The sequence below is a fragment of the Phyllobates terribilis genome, unplaced genomic scaffold (assembly GCF_046119375.1).
Source record: "Phyllobates terribilis strain yellow unplaced genomic scaffold, ASM4611937v1 Scaffold_3__8_contigs__length_932513732, whole genome shotgun sequence".
NCBI classification, from domain to species: Eukaryota; Metazoa; Chordata; class Amphibia; order Anura; family Dendrobatidae; genus Phyllobates; species Phyllobates terribilis.
In genome coordinates this window covers 400,460,189-400,482,872 of record NW_027362763.1, presented here as the reverse complement: position 1 = coordinate 400,482,872, position 22,684 = coordinate 400,460,189, and the positions used below count along the sequence as shown (strand labels likewise).

Below are 22,684 nucleotides of genomic sequence, written 5' to 3'. Positions count from 1 at the left end.
GCGGGCGGGGACTCGAGTGTTAGAACTCTCCTGTTAGGTTTTTTCTATTTTGCTGGTCACATGACCTTTTTGCCTATTTAATCCTGCTCCGCCCTTCTGGCCATGCTGGACTTCATTGTAATTTCTACTCTTAAGCTAGCCAGGTGCTTTGTAACCTTTCTCAGTCAGTTTAGCTAGGTCTTTTGACCTTTATGTTCTATGTTGTGTGTTTGTCTTTTTACTGCTACAATTTCTGCTAGGAGGTGTCCATCTTTCTCCCAGTCCCTAGTTCTTGTAGGGATCCCTCCCTCACATCTATAGGTCTTCGTTCAGACTAGCTGAGGACTTAAGCGGGTCTGATCGCAGGATCAGGTCCCCGTTACATCGTAGGGATCTAGCTTAGTTCTATTGTAGGGACAGATCTCCTGTCTTTCCTTAGTGCTTGTAGCCTATCATAACAGTAAGTCCAGCCCAAAAATATCTCTAAGGAAAGACCACCAGTTTCCATCATGGTGTCGGTTCAGGATTTGGCTCAACGCCTGCAGGGACTCTCTCTGGAGGTGGCCGAGCTCCAACAACACGTGAGTAGCTGTTCTGGAGCGCATTTTGTGGAGCCAAAGGTACGATTGCCTGATTTATTTTTTGGTGAACAACAAGATTTTTTTTCCTTTAAAAATGCTTGTTTATTGTATTTTCGTTTGAGACCCAGATCCTCTGGTGATGAATCACAGCGCATAGGGTTCATAATGTCACTTTTGCGCAAAGAACCTCTGGGATGGGCCTTTTCTCTCCAACCTAGTGATCCGTGCTTTAGATCAGTGGATAGTTTTTTTTCTGCTTTGGGGTTGTTGTATGATGATCCTGATCGTGTCTTATCAACTGAGACGGAATTGAGACTTTTGAGACAGGGATCAGGTAATGTGGAAAATTATTGTACTCACTTCCGTCGGTGGTCTGCTCAGGTGGGGTGGAACGATTCAGCTCTGAAAAGTTTGTTTCTTGCTGGGCTAGGTGAAAGGGTTAAGGATCTGCTTATTGCTTATCCTACACCTGGAAACTTGCAGGAGGCAATGCAATTAGCTATACGGGTGGACAGGAGACTGCGTGCAAGGGTTAATGAGAGTAAATCCTTTGCCATGTCAGCTCCTAGTCTTGAGAGGGTCTGTACTGACATTGGAGAGCCGATGGAGATTGGGGCGATGTCACCCCGCTCTCAGGAAAAAGACAGCAGGTTTTCTGAAGGTTTGTGCTTTTATTGCGGAAAATCTGACCATTTCATTAAGAACTGTGTGCTTCGTATGAACAAAGAAAAAAAAAAGGTCAGTTACGCCCGTATAGCCTGTTTAAACACTAAGGGGGTATTTCTTTCTGCTACTACTGCAGCTCAGGAAGAATTAATTGAATTTCGGGTATTTGTGGATTGTGGTTCTACTCTGAATGTGATTGATGGGGGATTCTTGGAAAAACTTAAATTAAAACCCAAACCTTTGTCATCCCCTATTACCGTGGTTTCTGTCGATGGCTCTCCCTTGAAATGTGTTACTCACAAGGTTTATGGATTTCCCCTCACTATTAATGGTATTCACCAAGAAAATTTGGATTTGGTAGTATTAAATAATTTGCCTTCTCCAGTAATTTTGGGGTTACCCTGGTTAAAATTGCACAATCCTGTACTGCATTGGTCTACTAATGAAATTAAGTCCTGGAGCCCTAAGTGTTATGACAAGTGTTGTATAGGGCGCATTGCTGCTGTGGATAAAGGGGAATTTCCTGTACCTATTCAGGATTTTTGGAAAGTTTTTTCTGAGGAGGAGTCGCAAATTTTGCCTCCCCATAGAGACTATGATTGTACCATTGAATTTGTCCCTGGAGCGACTCTTCCTAAAAGTCGTTTATTTAATCTGACTATTCCTGAGAGAAAGGCTTTGGAGGAATACATACAGACGAGCTTGGCCGCCGGTCATATCAGACCCTCTAAGTCACCTGTGGCTGTTGGATTTTTTTTTGTTAAAAAAAAGGACGGCGGTTTACGTCCTTGTCTGGACTTTCGCGAGATTAATAAAATTACTGTACGTAATCCCTACCCACTGCCATTGATTCCTGATTTGTTTAACCAGTTAGTGGGGGCCAAGTGGTTCTCTAAAATTGATCTCCGGGGGGCATACAATTTGTTGCGCATGAAGGAGGGTGATGAATGGAAGACTGCTTTTAACACTCCTGTGGGTCATTTTGAGAATCTGGTTATGCCTTTTGGTCTTACCAATGCCCCAGCATTTTTTCAGAATCTTATTAATGACATCCTTAGACCTTTGATCGGCAAAAATGTGGTTGTGTATTTGGATGACATTTTGATTTATTCGCCTGATCTGGAGTCTCATTGGCGGAGCGTATGTGAGGTATTACAGTTATTAATTGACAATTCGCTTTTTGCTAAGCTAGAGAAATGTGAGTTCGCTGTACAGAGAATTAGTTTTTTGGGCTACATTATCTCCAGCGAGGGCTTTGAGATGGACCTGGTGAAAGTTCAAGCTGTGCAGGAATGGCCTAGGCCTATTGGTTTGAAATCGATACAGAGGTTTTTGGGTTTCGCCAATTATTACAGAAAATTCATTAAAAATTTTTCTATTATTGTTAAACCACTGACCGATCTCACCAGGAAAGGTGCTAATACGGTTCAGTGGACTACTGAGGCCATTGAAGCATTTGTGTTTCTAAAGGAGAGGTTCAGCTCTGCCCCCATCCTTATGCAGCCTGATGTGACTAAGCCGTTTTTGGTTGAGGTTGATGTTTCTTCTGTGGGGGTCGGTGCGGTGTTGTCTCAGGAAAACAAGGATGGAGTACATCCCTGTGCCTTTTTTTCAAAAAAATTTTCTGAGACTGAACTTAATTATGATATTGGTAATCGGGAATTGCTGGCTATTAAACTCGCATTTGAACACTGGCTTCATCTCTTGGAAGGTGCTGAATTTCCCATTCAGGTTTTCACTGATCATAAAAATCTGATCTATCTTGATGCTGCCAAGCGCTTGAATGCCCGTCAGGCTAGGTGGGCACTTTTTTTTTCGCGGTTTAATTTTTCCGTTACTTACATCCCGGGTACCACGAATGTTAAAGCTGATGCGTTGTCTCGCAGCTTTTCTCCCATGGTCGGTGCTGAGGAGGAGGAGAGCATTTTACAAGAAGGTGTTGTGATTGCTGCATTGGACTCCGTTTTGGAAGATGAGATTCTTAAAGCACAGGAGAATGCCCCATCTAACACTCCCCATGGGAGGTTATTTGTGCCTAGGACCTTTAGGAGAGATTTGTTTGTTGAGTGTCATGAGTCTCGGTTGGCAGGTCATCCAGGAATTTCTGAGACCAAGAGACTTGTGGGTCGCAGTTTTTGGTGGCCTGGATGGCAGAAGGAAGTCATTAAGTGGGTGCGTCAATGTACTGTGTGTGCTAGATCTAAGTCTTCTCATACTCCTGCTGCGGGGTTGCTTTGCCCTCTGGAGGTTCCTAGTGCACCTTGGACACATCTGGCTATGGACTTTATTACTGACCTTCCCTCCTCTGAGTGTTTCACGGTCATCTGGGTGGTCGTGGACTGTTTTAGCAAGATGTGTCACTTGGTTCCCTTCATCAAACTGCCCTGCGCTAAGACACTCGCTAAGGCCTTTGTCAAGGAAATTGGCAGACTCCATGGTGTTCCTACTGACATTGTTTCTGATAGGGGACCTCAGTTCGTGGCTCGTTTTTGGAGTGCCTTTTGTGACAGGTTGGGAGTTCATTTGTCATTTTCATCTGGATATCATCCTGAGTCTAATGGCCAGACAGAAAGGAAGAATCAGGATGTTGAGCAGTTCTTGCGTTGTTTTGTGGCAGACAATCAAGAGGGGTGGTCTGAGTTTCTGCCGCTTGCTGAATTTGCTCTTAACAACCATACATCCTCTTGTGCTGGGTGTTCGCCTTTTTTATGTTTTTCTGGGAGACATCCATCTTTTGGGTCATTCTCCAAATTGGTATCGGCTGTGCCTGAGGAGGAGAGTTTTTCCGGTGATTTGGAGAGAGTTTGGACGGATGTGCGTGGTAATCTTCAGGAGGCTAAAAAAAAATCTAAGAGGTACTTTGACAGGAAACGTCAATAGGTTATGTTTACGGTTGGTGACATGGTTTGGTTGTCCTCTAAGAATCTGCGGTTGAGGATTCCTTCAAAAAAATTGGGTCCCAAGTTTGTAGGGCCCTTTAAGGTGCTTCAGGTAGTTAACCAATTTGCTGTTAGGTTGAAGGTTCCTACCTCCTGGAAGATTAATCCGGTGTTTCATGTTTCTCTATTGAAAAAAGCTGATGTATCAGATAGAGACGCCACTGCCACTGTTCCCCCGGTGGTGGAGGATGGGGAATATGAAATGTCCCGCATCCTTAATTCTAGACGGTATAGGGGGAGTTTGCAGTATCTCGTCGCTTGGAAGGGTTTCGGTCCCGAGGATAACTCATGAGTGAGGGCGGATGATGTTTCTGCTTCCAGACTTGTCAGAGCGTTTCACAAGAGGTTTCCTGATAAGCCTGGGCCTAGGGGATCCGGAGGATCCTCTTAGAAGAGGGGGTACTGTTAGAACTCTCCTGTTAGGTTTTTTCTATTTTGCTGGTCACATGACCTTTTTGCCTATTTAATCCTGCTCCGCCCTTCTGGCCATGCTGGACTTCATTGTAATTTCTACTCTTAAGCTAGCCAGGTGCTTTGTAACCTTTCTCAGTCAGTTTAGCTAGGTCTTTTGACCTTTATGTTCTATGTTGTGTGTTTGTCTTTTTACTGCTACAATTTCTGCTAGGAGGTGTCCATCTTTCTCCCAGTCCCTAGTTCTTGTAGGGATCCCTCCCTCACATCTATAGGTCTTCGTTCAGACTAGCTGAGGACTTTAGCGGCTCTGATCGCAGGATCAGGTTCCCCGGTACATCGTAGGGATCTAGCTTAGTTCTATTGTAGGGACAGATCTCCTGTCTTTCCTTAGTGCTTGTAGCCTATCATAACATCAAGCATGTCACTTGAGCACCCGTGATACAAGGTGCATACCTGAGTACCCGATGCAAACTCAAGTAGCGAGCACTTGCGCTCAAGACTAATGACAACTTATTCAATATGATGACCTAATGTTATCAAATTCTGTGTCGTACCTCTGGGTTCAAAATGTTCACTATACCCCTTGATAAAATCCTTGAGTGGTGTAGTTTTCAAAATGAGGTCACTTGTGGGGGGTTTCCACTATTTAGGCACATCAGGCGTTCTCCAAACGCGACATGGCGTCCGCTCTCGATTCCAGACAATTTTGCGTTCAAAAAGTCACAAAGTGCTCCTTCCCTTCTGAACTCTGCCGTGTGCCCAAACACTGTATTTTCCCCACATATGGTGTATTGGCGTACTCAGGAGAAATTGCACAAAAGTTTTTGGGGTCCATTTTCTCCTCTTACCCTTGTGAAAATAAAAAAATAGGGGCTAAAACATCTTTTTTATGGAAAAAGTTAGATTTTTTAATTTTCGGGGCACCATGTTATAAACTTCTGTAAAGGACATCTAGATAAGTTCCCTGAGGGGTCTAGTTTCCAAAATGGTGTCACTTGTGGTGTGGTCCCTAAAAAAATGGTTTTGTAAATTTTGTTGGAAAAATGAGAAATCGCTGGTCAACTTTTAACCCTTATAGCTCCCTAATAAAAAAAAATTGGTTCCAAAATTGTGCTGATGTAAATTAGACATGTGGAAAATGTTATTTATTAACTATTTTGTGTGACATATCTCTGTGATTTAAGGGCATAAAAATTCAAATTTTGAAAATTGCAAAAGCTTCAAAATTTTCGCCAAATTTCCATTTTTTTCACAAATAAACGCAAGTGATATCGAAGAAATTTTACCACAATCATGAAGTACAATATGTCACGAAAAAACAATCTCAGAATCAGGGGGATCCGTTGAAGCGTTCCAGAGTAATTACCTCATAAAGTGACATGGTCAGAATTGTAAAAATTGGCCTGGTCATTAACGTGCAAACCACCTTGGGTTGTAAAGAGGTTAAAAGAGGCATAGATGCTCATGAGGAGAACATAATTTTACCTCTATACAAGTCACTAGTGCGACCACACTTAGAATACTGTGTACAGTTCTGGTCTCCGGTGTATAAGAAAGATATAGTTGAACTAGAGCGGGTGCAGAGAAGAGCGACCAAGGTTATTAGAGGACTGGGGGGTCTGCAATACCAAGACAGGTTATTACACTTGGGGTTATTTACTTTGGAAAAACGAAGGCTTAGGGGTGATCTTATTACTATGTACAAGTATATAAGGGGACAGTACAAAGACCTTTCTACTGATCTTTTTACTCTGAGGCCAGAGACGGGGAAAAGTGGGCATCTTCTACGTCTGGAGGAAAGAAGGTTTAATCATAATCACAGACGGTGATTCTTTACTGTAAGAGCAGTGAGACTATGGAACTCTCTGCCGCATGATGTTGTAATGAGTGATTCACTACTAAAATTTAAGAAGGGTCTGGATGCCTTTCTTGAAAAGTATAATATTACAGGTTATATATACTAAATTCCTTGATAGGGCGTTGATCCAGGGAATTAGTTTGATTGCCGTATGTGGAGTCACAAAGGATTTTTTTTCCCCAATGTGGAGCTTATTGTTTACCACGTGTTTTTTTTTTGCCTTCCTCTGGATCAACATGTTAGGCTATGGGTTGAACTAGATGGACTTAGTCTTCCTTCAACCTTAAAAACTATGTTACTATGTTACATTTACATGGTTGGAATTCATAGATGATGGCTTTTTCATAATTTGAGGACCTTGTACGTGAGAACATGATTGTAACAAGTAACGTTCCTAGAAACATTCTTTCCTGATCATTGCTCAGTATAAATCAGCTGAGATTTGAAATAATAAATGATAAAACACTTGTGCCTATAAAATATGTTGGTATGATCGTCTGATCTATACAGTTTTTATTTATGTTGTCAGTACATTCCCTGTTTATATTAAAGAATAATCTGCCACCATGAATGGAAAATATATGCAGTGGACAGTTACTCAATCCAAACCTCCCTGAAAACTGCAATATGTAAAATGTTTAGTAATGAGTGGCAATTAGCCTGCTGCCCATATAAAGGACCTTACTGTCATCTACCGGCTGACTGAGATATCATGTTACTTGTTCCAAAAAACTTTATATACTCAGCCAGGTCGTCCCATCAAAACAAACTTAAGACTCATTGAGATGTCTGTGAATTTTCACGCATGCAAAAAAAATGTCTGAGTTTCATTAGTGTTTGGTTAGTGTATCAGATTTTACCATTAATGTTTCATAAGCGATTTTCACGTATAAAAAAAATTAAAAAAATTATCGAAACTACTCTTATTCATTGTGCTGTCTGTGATTTTCATGGAACTACAGGTGCACCTCACTAAATTAGAATATCATCAAAAAGTTAATTTATTTCAGTTCTTCAATACAAAAAGTGAAACTCATATATTATATAGAGTCATTACAAACAGAGTGATCTATTTCAAGTGTTTATTTCCGTTAATGTTGATAATTATGGCTTACAGCCAATGAAAACACAAAAGTCATTAACTCAGTAAATTAGAATAATTAACAAAAAACACCTGAAAAGGCTTCCTAAGCATTTAAAAAGGTCCCTTAGTCTGTTTCAGTAGGCTCCACAATCATGGGGAAGACTGCTCACTCAACAGATGTCTAGAAGGCAGTCATTGACACACTCCACAAGGTCCCAGAGTTCCAATTTTCATTTGGAAATCAAGGTCCCAGAGTCTGGAGGAAGAGTGGAGAGGCCACAATCCAAGCTGCTTGAGGTCTAGTGTGAAGTTTCCACAATCAGTGATGGTTTGGGGAGCCATATCATCTGCTGGTGTAGGTCCACTGTGTTTTATCGAGACCAAAGTCAGCGCAGCCGTCTACCAGGAAATTTTAGAGCACTTCATGCTTCCCTCTGCCGACAAGCTTTTTGAGATGGAAATTTAATTCTCCTGCAGGACTTTGCACGTATCCACACTGCCAAAAGTACCAATACCTGGTTTAAAAACAACAGTATCACTGAGCTTGATTGGCCAGCAAACTCGCCTGACCTTAACCCCAGAGAGAATCCATCGGGTATTGTCAAGAGGAAGAAGAGAGACATCAGACCCAACAATGCAGACGAGCTGAAGGCAGCTATCAAAGCAACCTGGGCTTGCATAACACCTCAGCAGTGCCACAGGCTGATCGCCTCCATGCCACGCCGCATTGATGCAGTAATTGATGCAAAATGAGCCCCGACCAAGTATTGAGGGTACTTACTGAACATACATTTCAGTAGGCCAACATTTTGGATTTTAAAAACATTTTTCAAGCTGTTGTTCTAAAGTATTCTAATTTACTGAGATAATGACTTTTGTGTTTTCATTGGCTGTAAGCCATAATCATCAACATTAACAGAAAAAAACACTTGATATAGATCACTCTGTTTGTAATACTAATATATGAGTTTCACTTTTTGCATTGAAGAACTGAAATAAATTTACTTTTTGATGATTACTTTTACTTTACTTTTTGATTTATTCTAATTTTGTGAGATGCATCTGTATATACTTGTACGGGTATCTGTGACTTTGAGCAAGAATGGACGTCTCTATGATTTTTTTTGGCGGACACACAGTCAGCAGAGAAACATGAACATGTGAACCAGGGAATTAATCAATTAATCAATTAATTTATAGAATGTATGTACAGAGCACAGACAGATGGCGGCCCCTCTCCAAAAGTCCTTTGTTAGAGGAGTCACAATCACAGCAGTGTCTGAGCCTGCACAGCCAGGAGATATGGAGATATCGTCCTTTAATGGGTAACTGTTCTATCCCAAAAAATTACAAAAAGAACATGCATATTATTCATGGGCTTCTGAATGAGGTCTTAGAATATATCCGCTGACAATGACCTGACTGCGGTAATTCATGGCAATCAGAATTGGCAGAGGAAGCTGCTAGCATCAACACAATAATGGAAATTTCCCTCTACCTTAGCCATATGACTTAAAATGAGCATCAGGGCAGTATTGTTCCAGTACTGTCTTTACCCATTTAACCAAGCTAATAATTCATGTACATTAAATCACTATTTTTTTAATTTAAAGAGTTAACTAAAGAATAACTATACTTTTCATTTTAATAAATTTGTCCAGCATGGAAAGTTATACAAATTTGAAATTCCTTTTATTAGATGATTTGTTGTTATTCTTGATTTTCCCTAGTCTTTTTACCTGCCTTCAGCTGCATTGATATCAGAACATACTTCTCTGGAGTACGGTTGCTGGCAGTGAAAGGGTCAGTAACTGTGTCCTCCACATCTAAAAAATCTACTGTAGCAGCTTGTTTCCAGGGTTAGAGGGAATCTGTCAATAGCTTCAACCCTCCTAAGCTGTCTATATGGGCATGTAGGTCATAGGAAGCTGAATAAATTATTGCAGAGAAATACACGTTTTTCTTATATGTAAATGACCTCTTCCAGGCTATGGGGAGGACGCTGCCTGGAACATAACTTTGCCTCCAGAGATTATTTTACATGAAGGGGAAGTTACCAGTGTGAGACAAGTAACTAACAGAACAGGAGAAAATACATTTGTCTGAATCTCTCTGAGCTCTGCTGTATTGCAACAATATTACAACCCCGTCTGCCTGTGAGCTGGAAGTTGGAGCTGAGAGGAATCTGCAGATGTGTCAGGTATAATCACCTACAGCTCTGCAGTGAGATCAGGAGAGCAGAGAGCGGCAATTACACGTCACACTGGTAACTCCCCCTTCATGTAAAATAATCTCTGGAGGCAGAAGAGGTCATTTATATAAAGTTATAAATGATTTATCCACAAGACATCTGATATGAGACATACAGGTATCACTCTCCTCTGTAGTCTATAACCTGTATGCCCATATTAATAGTTTAGATAGGTCAAATGTGGTGACAGATTTTATTTTACATTGTTTACAGCTCATTACTAAGGAGACTGGTAAAACATGTGCAGTAGCTACATTCTACATTCTAGGCTGAGGAGTTACCTCATGAGATCCCAGTCAAATCTCTCAAGCTATTAATTTATATAAAGCAGTTAGACAGTGCTGCTCACCAGTCCCCCTTGGCTCAACTCTTTCCTGTCAGTCCTGCAAAATCATAAACCTTTGGCACCACCTGTTGGCTACTTAGCCAGTGTAGTTTTCCTAATCACTGCTCAGTTTCCCATGGGCTGCTGAGCACTTTTATCTATATATGTAAATATAAAGATAACAGCTGTGACAAAGTGACTGGCAGAGTACTGGAGGGGAGATATGTTTCACTGAGGCTCTTAGCTTCAGTGATGTGAAACATGGAAGTTTCTCCTGCATAGTAGGTGCAGAGAGGGTTAAACAGCCATTTAAAAAGGGCATGTTTTATAGGTGGATGGCTGTAGTGCAGGTGGGAGACCATCCACCATATCTCCACTCCAGGGCGGGGTCTGGGCTTTAAATAGCCAGCCTTTTCAGTCAGGTGGTATTCAGTATGTGGCAGCTGGCTCCTGAGAGAGGGAGCTTGTGTTTGTGCTATCACTGGACTATGTGCTCTTGCTAACCCTGAGTGGCCGGACCCCGGACGAAGTAAGGACTGTTGTGTACCTTTTTCTTTTTTGTTTCCTGTTATCCTGTTAAAGGCTACATTTATGTTATGCACTTGACCATGGTTTATGCTGCTTCCTGCAAATAAACCATTAAGTCATTTAAAGAGAAAGTGTCCTGTATCTATCTCCTAGTGCAGCAGAGTGAGCGACTGTACCACAAGTGGTGCGAGAGTGTGTGAAAGATCCCAGGAACATGTGTACCTGCCACAGAAAGCGGTGAATGTCCTGGGTAAAGGCCGTCTGCCAGCAGGAGATGTCTGGCAGCATGGAGGAGGTAATAAAACACCTGGTCCTGATGCATCAGCAGCAGGAGACAAACAAGCAGTTGCTACAGCAGATACATCAACAGCAGCAGGATCAACAGCAGCAGATGCAGCTTTTGGCGACTACAATCCAGGGCCGACAGACCACTCCTCCCCCAGGTCCGGCTGATGACTCCCAGGTCCGGAAGGCGGTAAGACTTGCGATGAAAAAAATGACCCCGGATGACGATATAGAGGCATTTCTGACCATTTATGAAAGGGTCGTCGAGAGGGAGAAACTTCCGCCAGACCAATAGGCAAAGGTGCTGGCACCAAACCTGACGGAGGAACCCCAGAAGGCATATTATGACTTGGCCTTGCAAGATGCCAAAGAGTATGGAAAGTTAAAAACTGAAAATTTGGCACGCTTGGGTTGTAACAATGACTGTCAGGGCACAGCGGGTCCACCGCTGGGCGTATCACCGCGAGAAACCCACTCAGTCCCAAATGTTTGACCTGTTGCACCTGGTCCAAAAATGACTGCAGCCGGAGTACTCTACCCTGGCTCAGATGGTAGAGCTGGTGGTGATGGACCGATTTGTGCATTCCCTGCCGAGGCCGATACAGACTTGGGTTGCCCAAGGTGATCCTCGGAACTGGTCAGACTGGTCGAGAGGTATCAGGGGGTCGAGGGTTCCTGTTTTGGTGGAAAGCAGATGTACCATGTGACTCAGGAAGGAGCCGTTTCCCCCATAATGAATTTACAGAGCAGTCAGAGGCGGATGAATTCCCCCTGTGTGTCCTTGCTGGTGATGAGGACAAAACGGTGACCCAAGATGCCGAGATTCCTGAATTGGGAGTTTCTGGGCGGAATTTTGATACTGCTCAGATGCAGGATCTTACCTTGAAGAATGCATTTGATAATGTGTCTGTAATCAATGGGGTTGCTCACGAGCCGGGGGCTGACACCAGGTTCCCATATTTTACACTCAATGGGGAACTCCTTTATCGAGTTACTCAGCCTAGAGGGGAAGTGATAGAGCAGTTGGTGATGCTGGGTCCCTATAGGCGGAAGGTATTAGACCTGTCCCATTCTCATATCTTGGGTGGGCATCTAGGGGTAGACAAAACTCGAGAGTGGGTCCTGCAGAGGTTCTACTGGCCTGGATGTCACCAAGAGATTGTGAATTATTGCCGATCTTGCCCCACATGTCAGCTGACTGCTCCTGTGTCCCACTTCCACAGCCCCCTAGTACCATTGTCTATTATAGAGGACCTATTTGACCGAATTGCCATGGACCTTGTCGGGCCCCTGGTCAAGTCCGTCAGGGGGCACCAATACATCCTGGTAGTGTTGGACTATGCAACTCGGTATCCGGAGGCGGTACCATTGAGAAACTCCTCCGCCAGGAGTATAGCCAGAAAGCTGGCGCATATTTTCTCCCGGACAGGCCTGCCAAAGGAAATCATGATGGACCAGGGAATTCCTTTTATGTCTAAGGTGATGAGGGAGTTGTGTAAGGCTCTCCAGATTACACAACTCCGGACGTCTGTATCCCATCCGCAAATGGACGGCCTGGTGGAGAGATTCAACAAGACCTTGAAGTCTATGCTGAAGAAGGTCGTGGAGAAGGATGGGCAAAACTGGGATTGCCTATTGCCATACCTGCTGTTCTCCATTAGGGATGTTCCCCAGGGCTCTACGGGATTTTCACCGTTTGAGCTGCAATACAGATGGCACCCTCGGGGAAATAGCAAAGGAGACCTGGGAAGCAGAGGTTACACCCCACTGGAACATCTTCGAGCATATGCCTCAAATGCAGGACCGGATTGCAAGGGTGATGCCAATTGTGAAGGAGAGCCTCCTACAGGCACAAGAAGCCCAGTCGAGGGTCTACAATTGGGCTGCAAGGCTGAGACAATTCAGCCCTGGAGACCGGGTATTAGTATTATTACCCACGGTCAAAAGTAAATTTCTGGCCAAGTGGCAAGGGCTGTACGAGGTGGTTGAGAAGTTGACTGAAGTCAATTATAAAATCCACCAGCCAGGAAGAAGAAAGCCATACCAGATCTACCACATCAACTTGCTGAAGACGTGGTGGGACAGGGAAACAAGGGAAGCTACGTGTCTTGGGGCCAATCCTGAAACCAGGGTCAAGGATGTCACAGTGGCAATGTCACACAAGGTGTAGGAAAGACTAAGTGCAACACGAAGGGAAGGGGGAAAGGGGGGCCCAGTCTCTAGGGAAAGTGGGTAATGGAGACCTCCTAGACTGACCTATATGACCCTGTCTCCCCTAACATCCCTATATTGGTTCCGCACCAATCGCCACACAGGAACCTCATCCTATCTTTCCCTGGCCTTTGGCCCTGGCTAGGGAAGGGAGGGGATGAGCACTAGTCGATTCCCACTGACAACTAAAGACAACAAGGGGGAACAAACATGGGAAGATAGCTTAGCTTTAGTCGACTTTGGAAAGATGAACACACGTCCTTTTGCACCAGAGAAGAAGAAGTACTGCACTAGCTCCAAGCCTTCACAAGAAGTCATGTAAGTATTGCCGGCACCTCCCTCTAGCAAACAGCAGGTATTTATACACCCAGGCCAGGGTGTTAATCAGCAAGAGGAAGGTAGCCGCTGGGTCCTAGAGAGACAGCTTCTAAGAAGGTGTCTGTAACGCCAAACAAAGAAATCTCTTGCACCCAACTGCAGGGCGACTGTCTGTCACTTCTGACACACCTGTGACAGGCAGACACACTATCATCGGCCCAAAAACAACAGTGTCGAGAACTGCTGCAGAGAACCAGAGACCTGTTCTCAGAGTTGCCCGGATGTATGCGGTTGTGGGGCATGAGATCTTGATGGAACCGCATGTACGTGTGAACCAGAGGCCATATCGAACCCCCAAGCCCATCTCGAGGTGATCTCCAAGGAAGTGCAGAAAATGTTGAGCCTGGGCATCATCGAGGAGTCTAAGAGTGGTTGGTCCAGCCTCATTGTTCTTGTACGCCGGATAGAGAATGGCGCTTCTGTAACAATTATAGGAAACTAAACGAAGTGTCTAAGCTTGATGCCTATCCGATGCCCCGAGTCGATGAACTTATTGAAAGGCTGGGGCCTGCCAGGTACATCACTACCCTAGACCTAACAAAAGGGTACTGGTAAATTCTCTTGTCCCCAGGGGCCAAGGAGAAGACTGCCTTCTCTACACCCGACGGGTGTTTCCAGTACACCAGGATGCCGTTCAGTCTGCAGGGAGCCCCAGCTACCTTCCAGAGGACCATGGACTGGATCCTGGCTTCGCACAAGAAGTACGCCGCTGCTTACCTGGACGACATCGTGATCTTCATCGTAGATTGGGGAAGTCACCTGCAGAAGGTTCAGGCAGTACTGGGGGCACTGAGAAAGGTCGGGTTTACCATACACCCAAAAAAATGTGCCATAGGAAAAGAAGAGGCAAAATACTTGGGCTACGTCGTTGGAAGGGGCGAAATAAAGCCACAAGTGAACAAGGTGAAAGCAATCCAGAATTGCCTGCAACCGTCCTACAAGAAACAGGTTCGGGCATTTCTGGCAATCGTGGGGTACTATTGGCGATTTATACATTTCGCTATGATAGAGGCACCTCTGACCGACCTACTTAAAGGTACGAAGACGGCGATGGCCAAGTGGTCTTCTGAGGCAGAAGGGGCATTCCAGAAATTGAAACTCGTCCTGTGTAGGCAGCCGGTCTTGATAGCGCCTGACTTCAATAAAGAGTTTGTGGTCCAGACGGACGCCTCAAAGGTTGGCATAGGAGCCGTCTTATCGCAAGAAGTAAATGGGGAGGAACACCCAATTCTTTATCTAAGCAGAAAACTCTCGACATGCGAAAAGAACTATGCTATTATGAAAAAAGAGTTCCTAGCCATCAAGTGGGCATTTGACACCCTGAAATACTACTTATTAGGTCGGACGTTCAGGGTAGTGTCAGATTATGCTCCCCTAAGATGGATGAGAGAAAGGAAGAATGCTCAGGTGACTAGGTGGTTCCTGGCATTTCAGAACTTTAGTTTTTTGGTGGAGCACAGGCCTGGAAAACTACATGGCAACACAGATGCCCTGTCCAGACTTCCATGTTTAGTAAGTGAAGGTGCCAAAATCCCTGGCTTTGGGCAGAGGGGGGATATGTGACAAAGTCACTGGCAGAATACTGGAGGGGAGATATGTTTCACTGAGGCTGTTAGCTTCAGTGATGTGAAACATGGATGTTTCTCCTGCATAGTAGGTGCAGAGAGGGTTAAAAAGCCATTTAAAAAGGGCATGTTTTATAGGTGAATGGCTGTAGAGCAGGCGGGAGGCCATCCACCATATCTCCACCCCAGGGTGGGGTCTGGGCTTTAAATAGACCTGCCTTTTCACTCAGGTGGTGTTCAGTGTGTGGAAGCTAGCTCCTGAAAGAGGGAAGCTTGTGTTTGTGCTAAGACTGGACCATGTGCTCTTGCTAACCCTGAATGACTGGACCCGGGCCGAAGTAAGGACTCTTCTGTACCTTTTTCCTTTTTGTTTCCTGTTATCCTGTAAAAGGCTACGTTTATGTTATGCACTTGACCGTGGTTTATGCTGCTGCCTACAAATAAACCACTAAGTCATGTAAAGAGACAGTGTCCTGTATCTACCTCCTAGTGCAGCAGAGCGAGCGACTCTACCACACAGCCTAGAGTTTAGAACAAGTACACTGTCAGACCTGTATGTGCCACATTAGCAAATATAGGTGTTCAGAAAGACAATGCTGCTCAAACAGTACTATCACTCCAGGAGGAGCACCTGCACCTCAACAACAAGGAAGCGAGGAGGCTTCAAAATTTTGTAAAGTACAACTGTAGCAAATTTACTTGTATTATGATGTAGTATTGATAGTTACCCATTTGATTGGCACACACTAATAGATCAGGGAACTTTTGTCTTCCATACTATAAACTTATTATTAGACTTAATGCCATTAAAACAGATCTCTCAGTTTGTTTCACAAAGTCTAGTCACAGATCATAGGTCACAGTAAACAGTAACCTATAATCTGTTATGCATTTATAGGGAATTGAATTTCTTGTAGTCCAACATTTATCAGCAGAATGTGAATGGAAAAATATCAATAGTTACTAACTACACTTTAACCCATTACTTACTATGAAATGCTGCAAATGACTGGCCACATACTGTATCTAAGAGCTAAAGTGTGTAGAAATATAGTCTGTAAGACAGTAAACTTTTGGCAGCTTAGATGAGATCTAACTTGTAAGCCTTTTTGCGTTATATTTTTTGAAAAGGGTAAACCCTACATTGACGGTTGTTTCTGTTATTAATGAGTTTTTGAGGATAACAAGCTGGGGCTGCAAGGTAATTTAAATGGGCAAGTCATTTTACCAAACTGCTTAAATCAAGAGAACAAACTAATACAGTAGGGAAAATAAGTATTTGATACACTGACGATTTTGCAAGTTTTCCCACCTACAAAGAATGGAGAGGTCTGTAATTTTTATCGTAGGTACACTTCAACTGTGAGAGACAAAATCTAAAAATAAAAGCCAGAAAATCACATTGTATGATTTTTAAATAATTAAATTGCATTTTATTGCATGAAATAAATATTTGGTCACCTACCAACCAGCAAGAATTCTGGCTCTCACAGATCTGTTAGTTTTTCTTTAAGAATCACTCCTACTCTGCACTCATTACCTATATTTATTGCACCTGATTGAACTTGTTACCTGTATAAAAGACACCTGTCCACACACTCAATCAATCACGCTCCAACCTCTCCAGCATGACCAGGACAAAAGAGCTGTCTAAGGACACCAAGGACAAAATTGTAGACCTGCACAAGGCTGGTTTAGGCTACGGGACAATAGGCAAGCAGCTTGTTGAAAATGCAACAACTGTTGGCGCAATTATTAGAAAATGGAAGAAACACAAGATGTCAATCTTCCTCGGTCTGGGGCTCCATGCAAGATCTCACCTCGTAGGGTAAGGATGACTCTGAGAAAGGTCAGCAATCAGCCCATAACTACATGGGAGGACCTGGTCAATGACCGGAAGAAAGCTGGGACCACAGTCTCAAACATTGCCGTTAGTAGCACACTAAAATCCTGCAGGGCATGCAAGGTCCCCCTGCTCACGCCAGCACATGTCCAAGCCTGTTTGAAGTTTGCCAATGACCATCTGGATGATTCAGAGAACATCGACCCAACCGTGAAGCATGGTGGGGGAAACATCATACTTTGGGAGTGCTTTTCTGCAAAGGGAACAGGATGATTGCACCTTATTGAAGTGATTGTGTCATATATCGTGAGATTTTGGCCAACAACCTCCTTCCCTCAGTAAGAGCATTGAAGATGGGTTGTGGCTGGGTCTTCCAGCATGACAATGACCTGAAACACACAGCCAGGGCAACTAAGGAGTCGCTCTGTAAGAAGCATTTCAAGGTCCTGGAGTGGCCTAGCCAGTCTCCAGACCTGAACCCAATAGCAAATCTTTGGAGAGAGCTGAAAATCAATGTTGCCCAGAGACAGCCCCGAAACCTGAAAGATCGGGATAAGATCTGTATGGAGGAGTAGGCCAAAATCCCTGTTGCAGTGTGTGCAAACTTGGTGAAGAACTATAGGAAACGTCTGACCTCCTTTAATTGCAAACAAAAGTTTCTGTAGCAAATATTAAGTTTTGTTTTTCTATTGTATCAAATACTTATTTCATGCAATAAAATGCTAATTAATTATGTAAAAATCATACAATGTGGTTTTCTGTATTTTCTTAAGATTCTGTCTCTGACAGTTGACGTGTATCTACTATAAAAATGACAGACCTCTCCATTCTTTGTAGGTGGGAAAACTTGCAAAACTCGGAAGTGTATCAAATACTTATTTCCCCCCACTGTAGGAGAAACTTTCTAATATATCTTAAAATATCTTTTTAGAGAAAACTGACTCTTTTTGACCTATGGGCCATAAATTCTTCCCCTCCCCTCTTAACTGATCATTCACTCTCAAAAATTGCAAAGATCTGTTTTGAGAATCAAATTATTAGCCTATTAAAAATTAAGTTACATGCTGACCTCAGAAATCAATGGGAAGGTGTGCTGGGGAGGCAGAAAGATGCACAGAAACTCTGTTGAGGGCTATAGTAAGTGTTTCTCACCCCAGTTGCGTATTCACAGCTACACTGCTCAGTATAGCTGTATAATGTCCTTCAAGGTGATGCAACTTTTGAAGCCTTACTACAGAGAGAAAGAGGAGCTGGATCACAGCAGCTAGTCTCTACCCAGGAAAACACATAATTAGAGATATAGAATTTAAAGAGGACAAAACGAAGGAAAACGCCATATAGAAGTCATATAATGGATAGCGATACTGCTACTACTCATGTTTCACACATGAGAGCTTATTCCGAAAACTCAGATCATATGACATGTACACTTTAAAAGACACACACAATGCACATAAAAATTGTGGCCATACTACAACTTGGACTAATCTTTACAGATAAAAAAAAAGACTCATGTCACCATATTAGACATTTTGTGATATCGGCAGGTCACATGCAATTTTTTTTGCTTTTGGTTGATTCTACTATGATTTGGAATTTCTGTATAAAAAATGAACTAACAATTGAGTAACATCATTGACATTTGGTAAACAGGACCTTCATTTGTATGCTTACTATGCGTATCCATTAAAATGTAATTTATGCTCAATGAAGAATAAATCATATTTATACAAACCTTCCAGATGTCTCTCCTTGTTCTTTCCTTCAGGTATTAGTTAATGAAAAAGAATGAAAAATAATGTAATTAAGCAAACTGTATTTATATTATGTGCTATAAACAGTGCATAGGATAATAGGAAATGCAATTGTTATTGATTATGGGACACACAACATACAATTTGCTTTAGCTTAAACAGCGCAACAAGGCTCTGAAGCAAACACATCACATATATTTTTCCACAGTCCTTTCCCATGCAGCATGCTCAGTGCATATCACAGCAGACTGGCAAAGCACTCAATGAGGCAAATGCATGGCTGACACATACTTTACAGAAAGCTGTAGACTTTTATTAAGAATAATAGTATCTGCAGTGATGAAGTAGATTAAAGTCAATTAATAGTTGTCTCTCACGGAACAATTTGGAAAATAAATGTATGTGGTTTATATTTTTACTTGTATTGAAAATATTGTCTTATATAAGCACATAATATGAACATATAATTGTGTTTGTCCAAGCATTGTTCTTCACGGTACTTGACAAATACTTTCCAAAGACCTAAAATCCCTAGGCTCCAAATTAATGTCCCTAAATTCTCAAAGAGGTTTAAAGTTTAACAATGCACAGGCTTGATCAGTCTAAGGCCTCCTTCACATGTCCGTGCTGTATTAGTTTTTTCCACTGGTGCCACACGTACCCATTATAATCTATAATCCATTTTTTTACCGGCAGCACGGATGACAAGGGCCAATACAAGTCTATGGGTCCATTTAAAACGTGTACAGTACAGGGATGGCAACTGGGTGCCGTCTGTGTGCTGTATATGTTTAGCATTGCAAAGTATAGGAGAAGGTTTTTTTACCAGAAAAAACAGATGGCACCCCGATGGCTCACTGATCCAAAACATTGATGACACTATTACCGTTTTTTTCCGTTACCGGTATTATATGGACATGTGAAGGGAGCCTAAAAAAGGAAAATTTATTTAAAAAAAGGAAAACCAGCATTGCTTACCTGCTGCCACTCCGGCGCTGCCTCTTCACTGCTCCCATACTGCAGTTAATCAGTGGGCTCAGCGGGCTACGCCATCGACCTTAGCATTGCTGCTGAGCCAAGTGATTGGCTGCAGTGGTCACATGCAGTAAATGGGACTTCACCACTATAACAATGTCAATGTAGATCAGGGTAGCACTTGAGAGGCAGCGCTGGAGTTACAGTCGATAAATACATTTTATTATTTTTAAACAGACCGTGCCTGTGCAGCATTAACATAAATGTTGACATCCCATTCCAGAAAACCTGTCACCAATCCCGTCATGTCTGCTTTAAAAAATACCAGAATTTCCCATGAAAATAAGATTCCCCAGCATTTTTTTTCACAACTCTGCATTTTGCCATTGCATTATGAATAAATTGCCAACTGGATGTTACCACCCTCCCTTGTCAAGTGGGTGTGTCCCTACACAGGCTCAAAGTGTTAGTACTGATAGGACTGTGTCAGAGTGTACAGAGACAAAACTCCAACTGATAACACCCAGCTGTCAATTTATTCATTTATAGGGGGAATTATATTAACAATACTACATTTTTTTTTTTATAAAAAGTCATATTAGGGGAGGTGAAAGGTCATCTTAAAATAATAATAACACCTTTTTTCATAAATCAGTAGTGAAAGTGAAGATAAGAAAGTTTGTAATAAATATTAGTAAAGAAAAATGACTTTCTTTCTCTTTCTTTCTTTTTCGTCACTTTTTTCTCCTGCACTGATCATTCGCTTAAAAAATAAACTGCTCAAATCCATCTACAAGTCTGTCTGCAATAAGTGGTCAAACTATATCCCCCAGCCTGTAACACCCTATAGAGAGGAAGGGGGGAAGAAGTTGGAGGGAAACAAAAGCAGAGACACAGAAATTGCTAATGTTTCTAGTGCAGAGGGAATAGCTGCTAAAAAAAGCAGGGTACAAGTCATATAACGGCCAGAATTATTATGTTTCCTTATATACACACACGACAGCTTATTCTGAAAAGTCACCAAAAGTGCATTTACCTTTAAAGGGAACCTGTCAGCTGATACTTGCAGCCCAAACCGTGGGCAGCATGCATCAGCCACTGGCTGTAGTATCCCAGTCATGTATGTTTGTCTCTGAAACACGTGGCATTTTAGAGAAAAAAACACTTTTAATAAGAATTTTTGTAATATATCTTATCAGAGAAATCTGCTTCTTTCTCCTCTAGAGCTAATCATTCATTTAAAAAATTCTCAATTCTCAGGTAAAATCTGATACAAAAAGGATTGTAAAACTAGTACAAAAATGGGTCTAGAACGCTGAAAAAAAAAACCACGCATATGGTGAAGAAATTGGTATATAGCTAGTGGTTCAAGGTTGATTAATTACTCTGGCAGTCTGGGGTGGAGAACAGCTTAAAAAAACTTTGGTGGTCTCCACGTTTACAATTAACATGTGGGTCATGAAGAAAGATGCATCAGCTCAGGTTAGAGTTCTATTTTGATTTTTCATGGGACTCTGTTACCCTAATCCATTACATCAAAAGTACATCCAATCTTAGAGGATAATTCTTTATGGCTGTGCTTTGCCTTTAGATAGGTCACCAATTTTTTTTTAAAGAGCCTTGTGGAATGTGTAGCATCTATGCAAATCTGCCAAATAGTTCATTAAATCTGTATGATTTGCAACCATAGAAGACTTGGATCTGTGTCTGGCAGAAAAGGCTGTGACAAAAATAGGTTGCTGTCTTTCCTGTTATTGAATAAAGGTCAGTGTGTACTAGTTTAGAAAACTGATATTCGGAGTGATGAAACGTAGAACGCAGAAGGGACAAATGCATTGGACAGTTTTCTCTTAAAGATCGCATATAATGAAGAGCCCGCTCCAGTCAGGGCTATATCTCTAACAAGCCTCTAAAAGGTCCAAGTCCTGTAAGGGGACTAACAAATAACGTAAAACGTAAAGAAATAAAAGTTTTTAAAAATGTGAAAAAATACAAAAGATATACAAATTCAAATTCCCCCATTTTCCTCAGTTAACAAAAGAAAAATAATGAAATGCAAAAGATAAAAAAAAAACATATTTGGTATTAACTTGTCTAGAAAAGTCTGATATATCTAAATATAAAATTAATAAACCCAATCTATAACAACTGTAAATAGAAAAAGAATTGACATACCAAAACTGCTGGTTTTTGGTTGCCGCAACTTCACAAAAGATGCAATAGGATGGGATTAAAGTGTTATATCTACACCAAAATAGAATCAATAAAAACATCACGTCACCACACAAAATAGAAGCACTAACAAAGTTGGATCAACCAAAAAATAAAAATTTTGAGCGGTGACTTCAGCAAAATTTTTTTAAATAAAAAAAAAATGCATGTTTGGTATTGGCATAATCGTACTGATGTGGACAATCATATTTTCAGGTAATTTTTACTGCAGAATGAACACCAGAAAAAAAAAGAAAAACCCCCAAAAACTATTGCGGAATTGTGTTTTTTTCTTAATTTCACTTCACTTGGAATTTTTTTTCCCATTCTCCAGTCAACAATATGATAGAATGAATAGTGTCATTCGAAAGTACTACTAGTCCCACAAGAAAGCAAGCCTTCATATGGCTTGGTCAGTTGGAAAATATTAAAGTTACAGCTCTTGGAAGAAGGGGAGGGAAAAATGAAAAGCGAAAAATTAAAAAATTGCTCGGTCCTTAAGGGGTTAATCATACACATTTGTTTTTTGAAATTCTGCTAGCTCTCTTCAGAAACAGGTAGTGGCCTGGCTTTATGTGACATTACTGCTATGGTAAGATGAAATCAACTAAATTCTAATTTGAGGTTTTTGCATGAATAGAATAGAGGGCGTCATGAAAGATGAAAGACAAAATTGAAATTGAGTTCAAGGCTAAAAAAAAGTACTTTAAGGAGTTTCCCGGTGTGATTCAAATACTGACAATGACAAGTCATGGGGATAACAGGAGAGAAGAAGATATACTCACCCTTCACCCGAATCTGCGTCCATTCTGATGGTATCTGCCACACTAGAAGTGA

At 41.9% G+C, this 22,684-nt stretch overlaps 1 protein-coding gene across 4 annotated transcripts in view; it reads right to left on the bottom strand.

The window, feature by feature from the left end:
- Window positions 1-22,684, bottom strand: part of KCNQ5 (potassium voltage-gated channel subfamily Q member 5) — an 866,735-nt gene that overhangs the window by 132,510 nt on the left and 711,541 nt on the right. For all 4 annotated transcript variants that reach the window (XM_073675560.1, XM_073675562.1, XM_073675559.1 and 1 more), the window contains exon 9: window positions 18,643-18,669. In XM_073675560.1, the coding sequence (XP_073531661.1) occupies window positions 18,643-18,669 (27 nt within the window). The remainder of the gene's footprint in view (window positions 1-18,642; window positions 18,670-22,684) is intronic.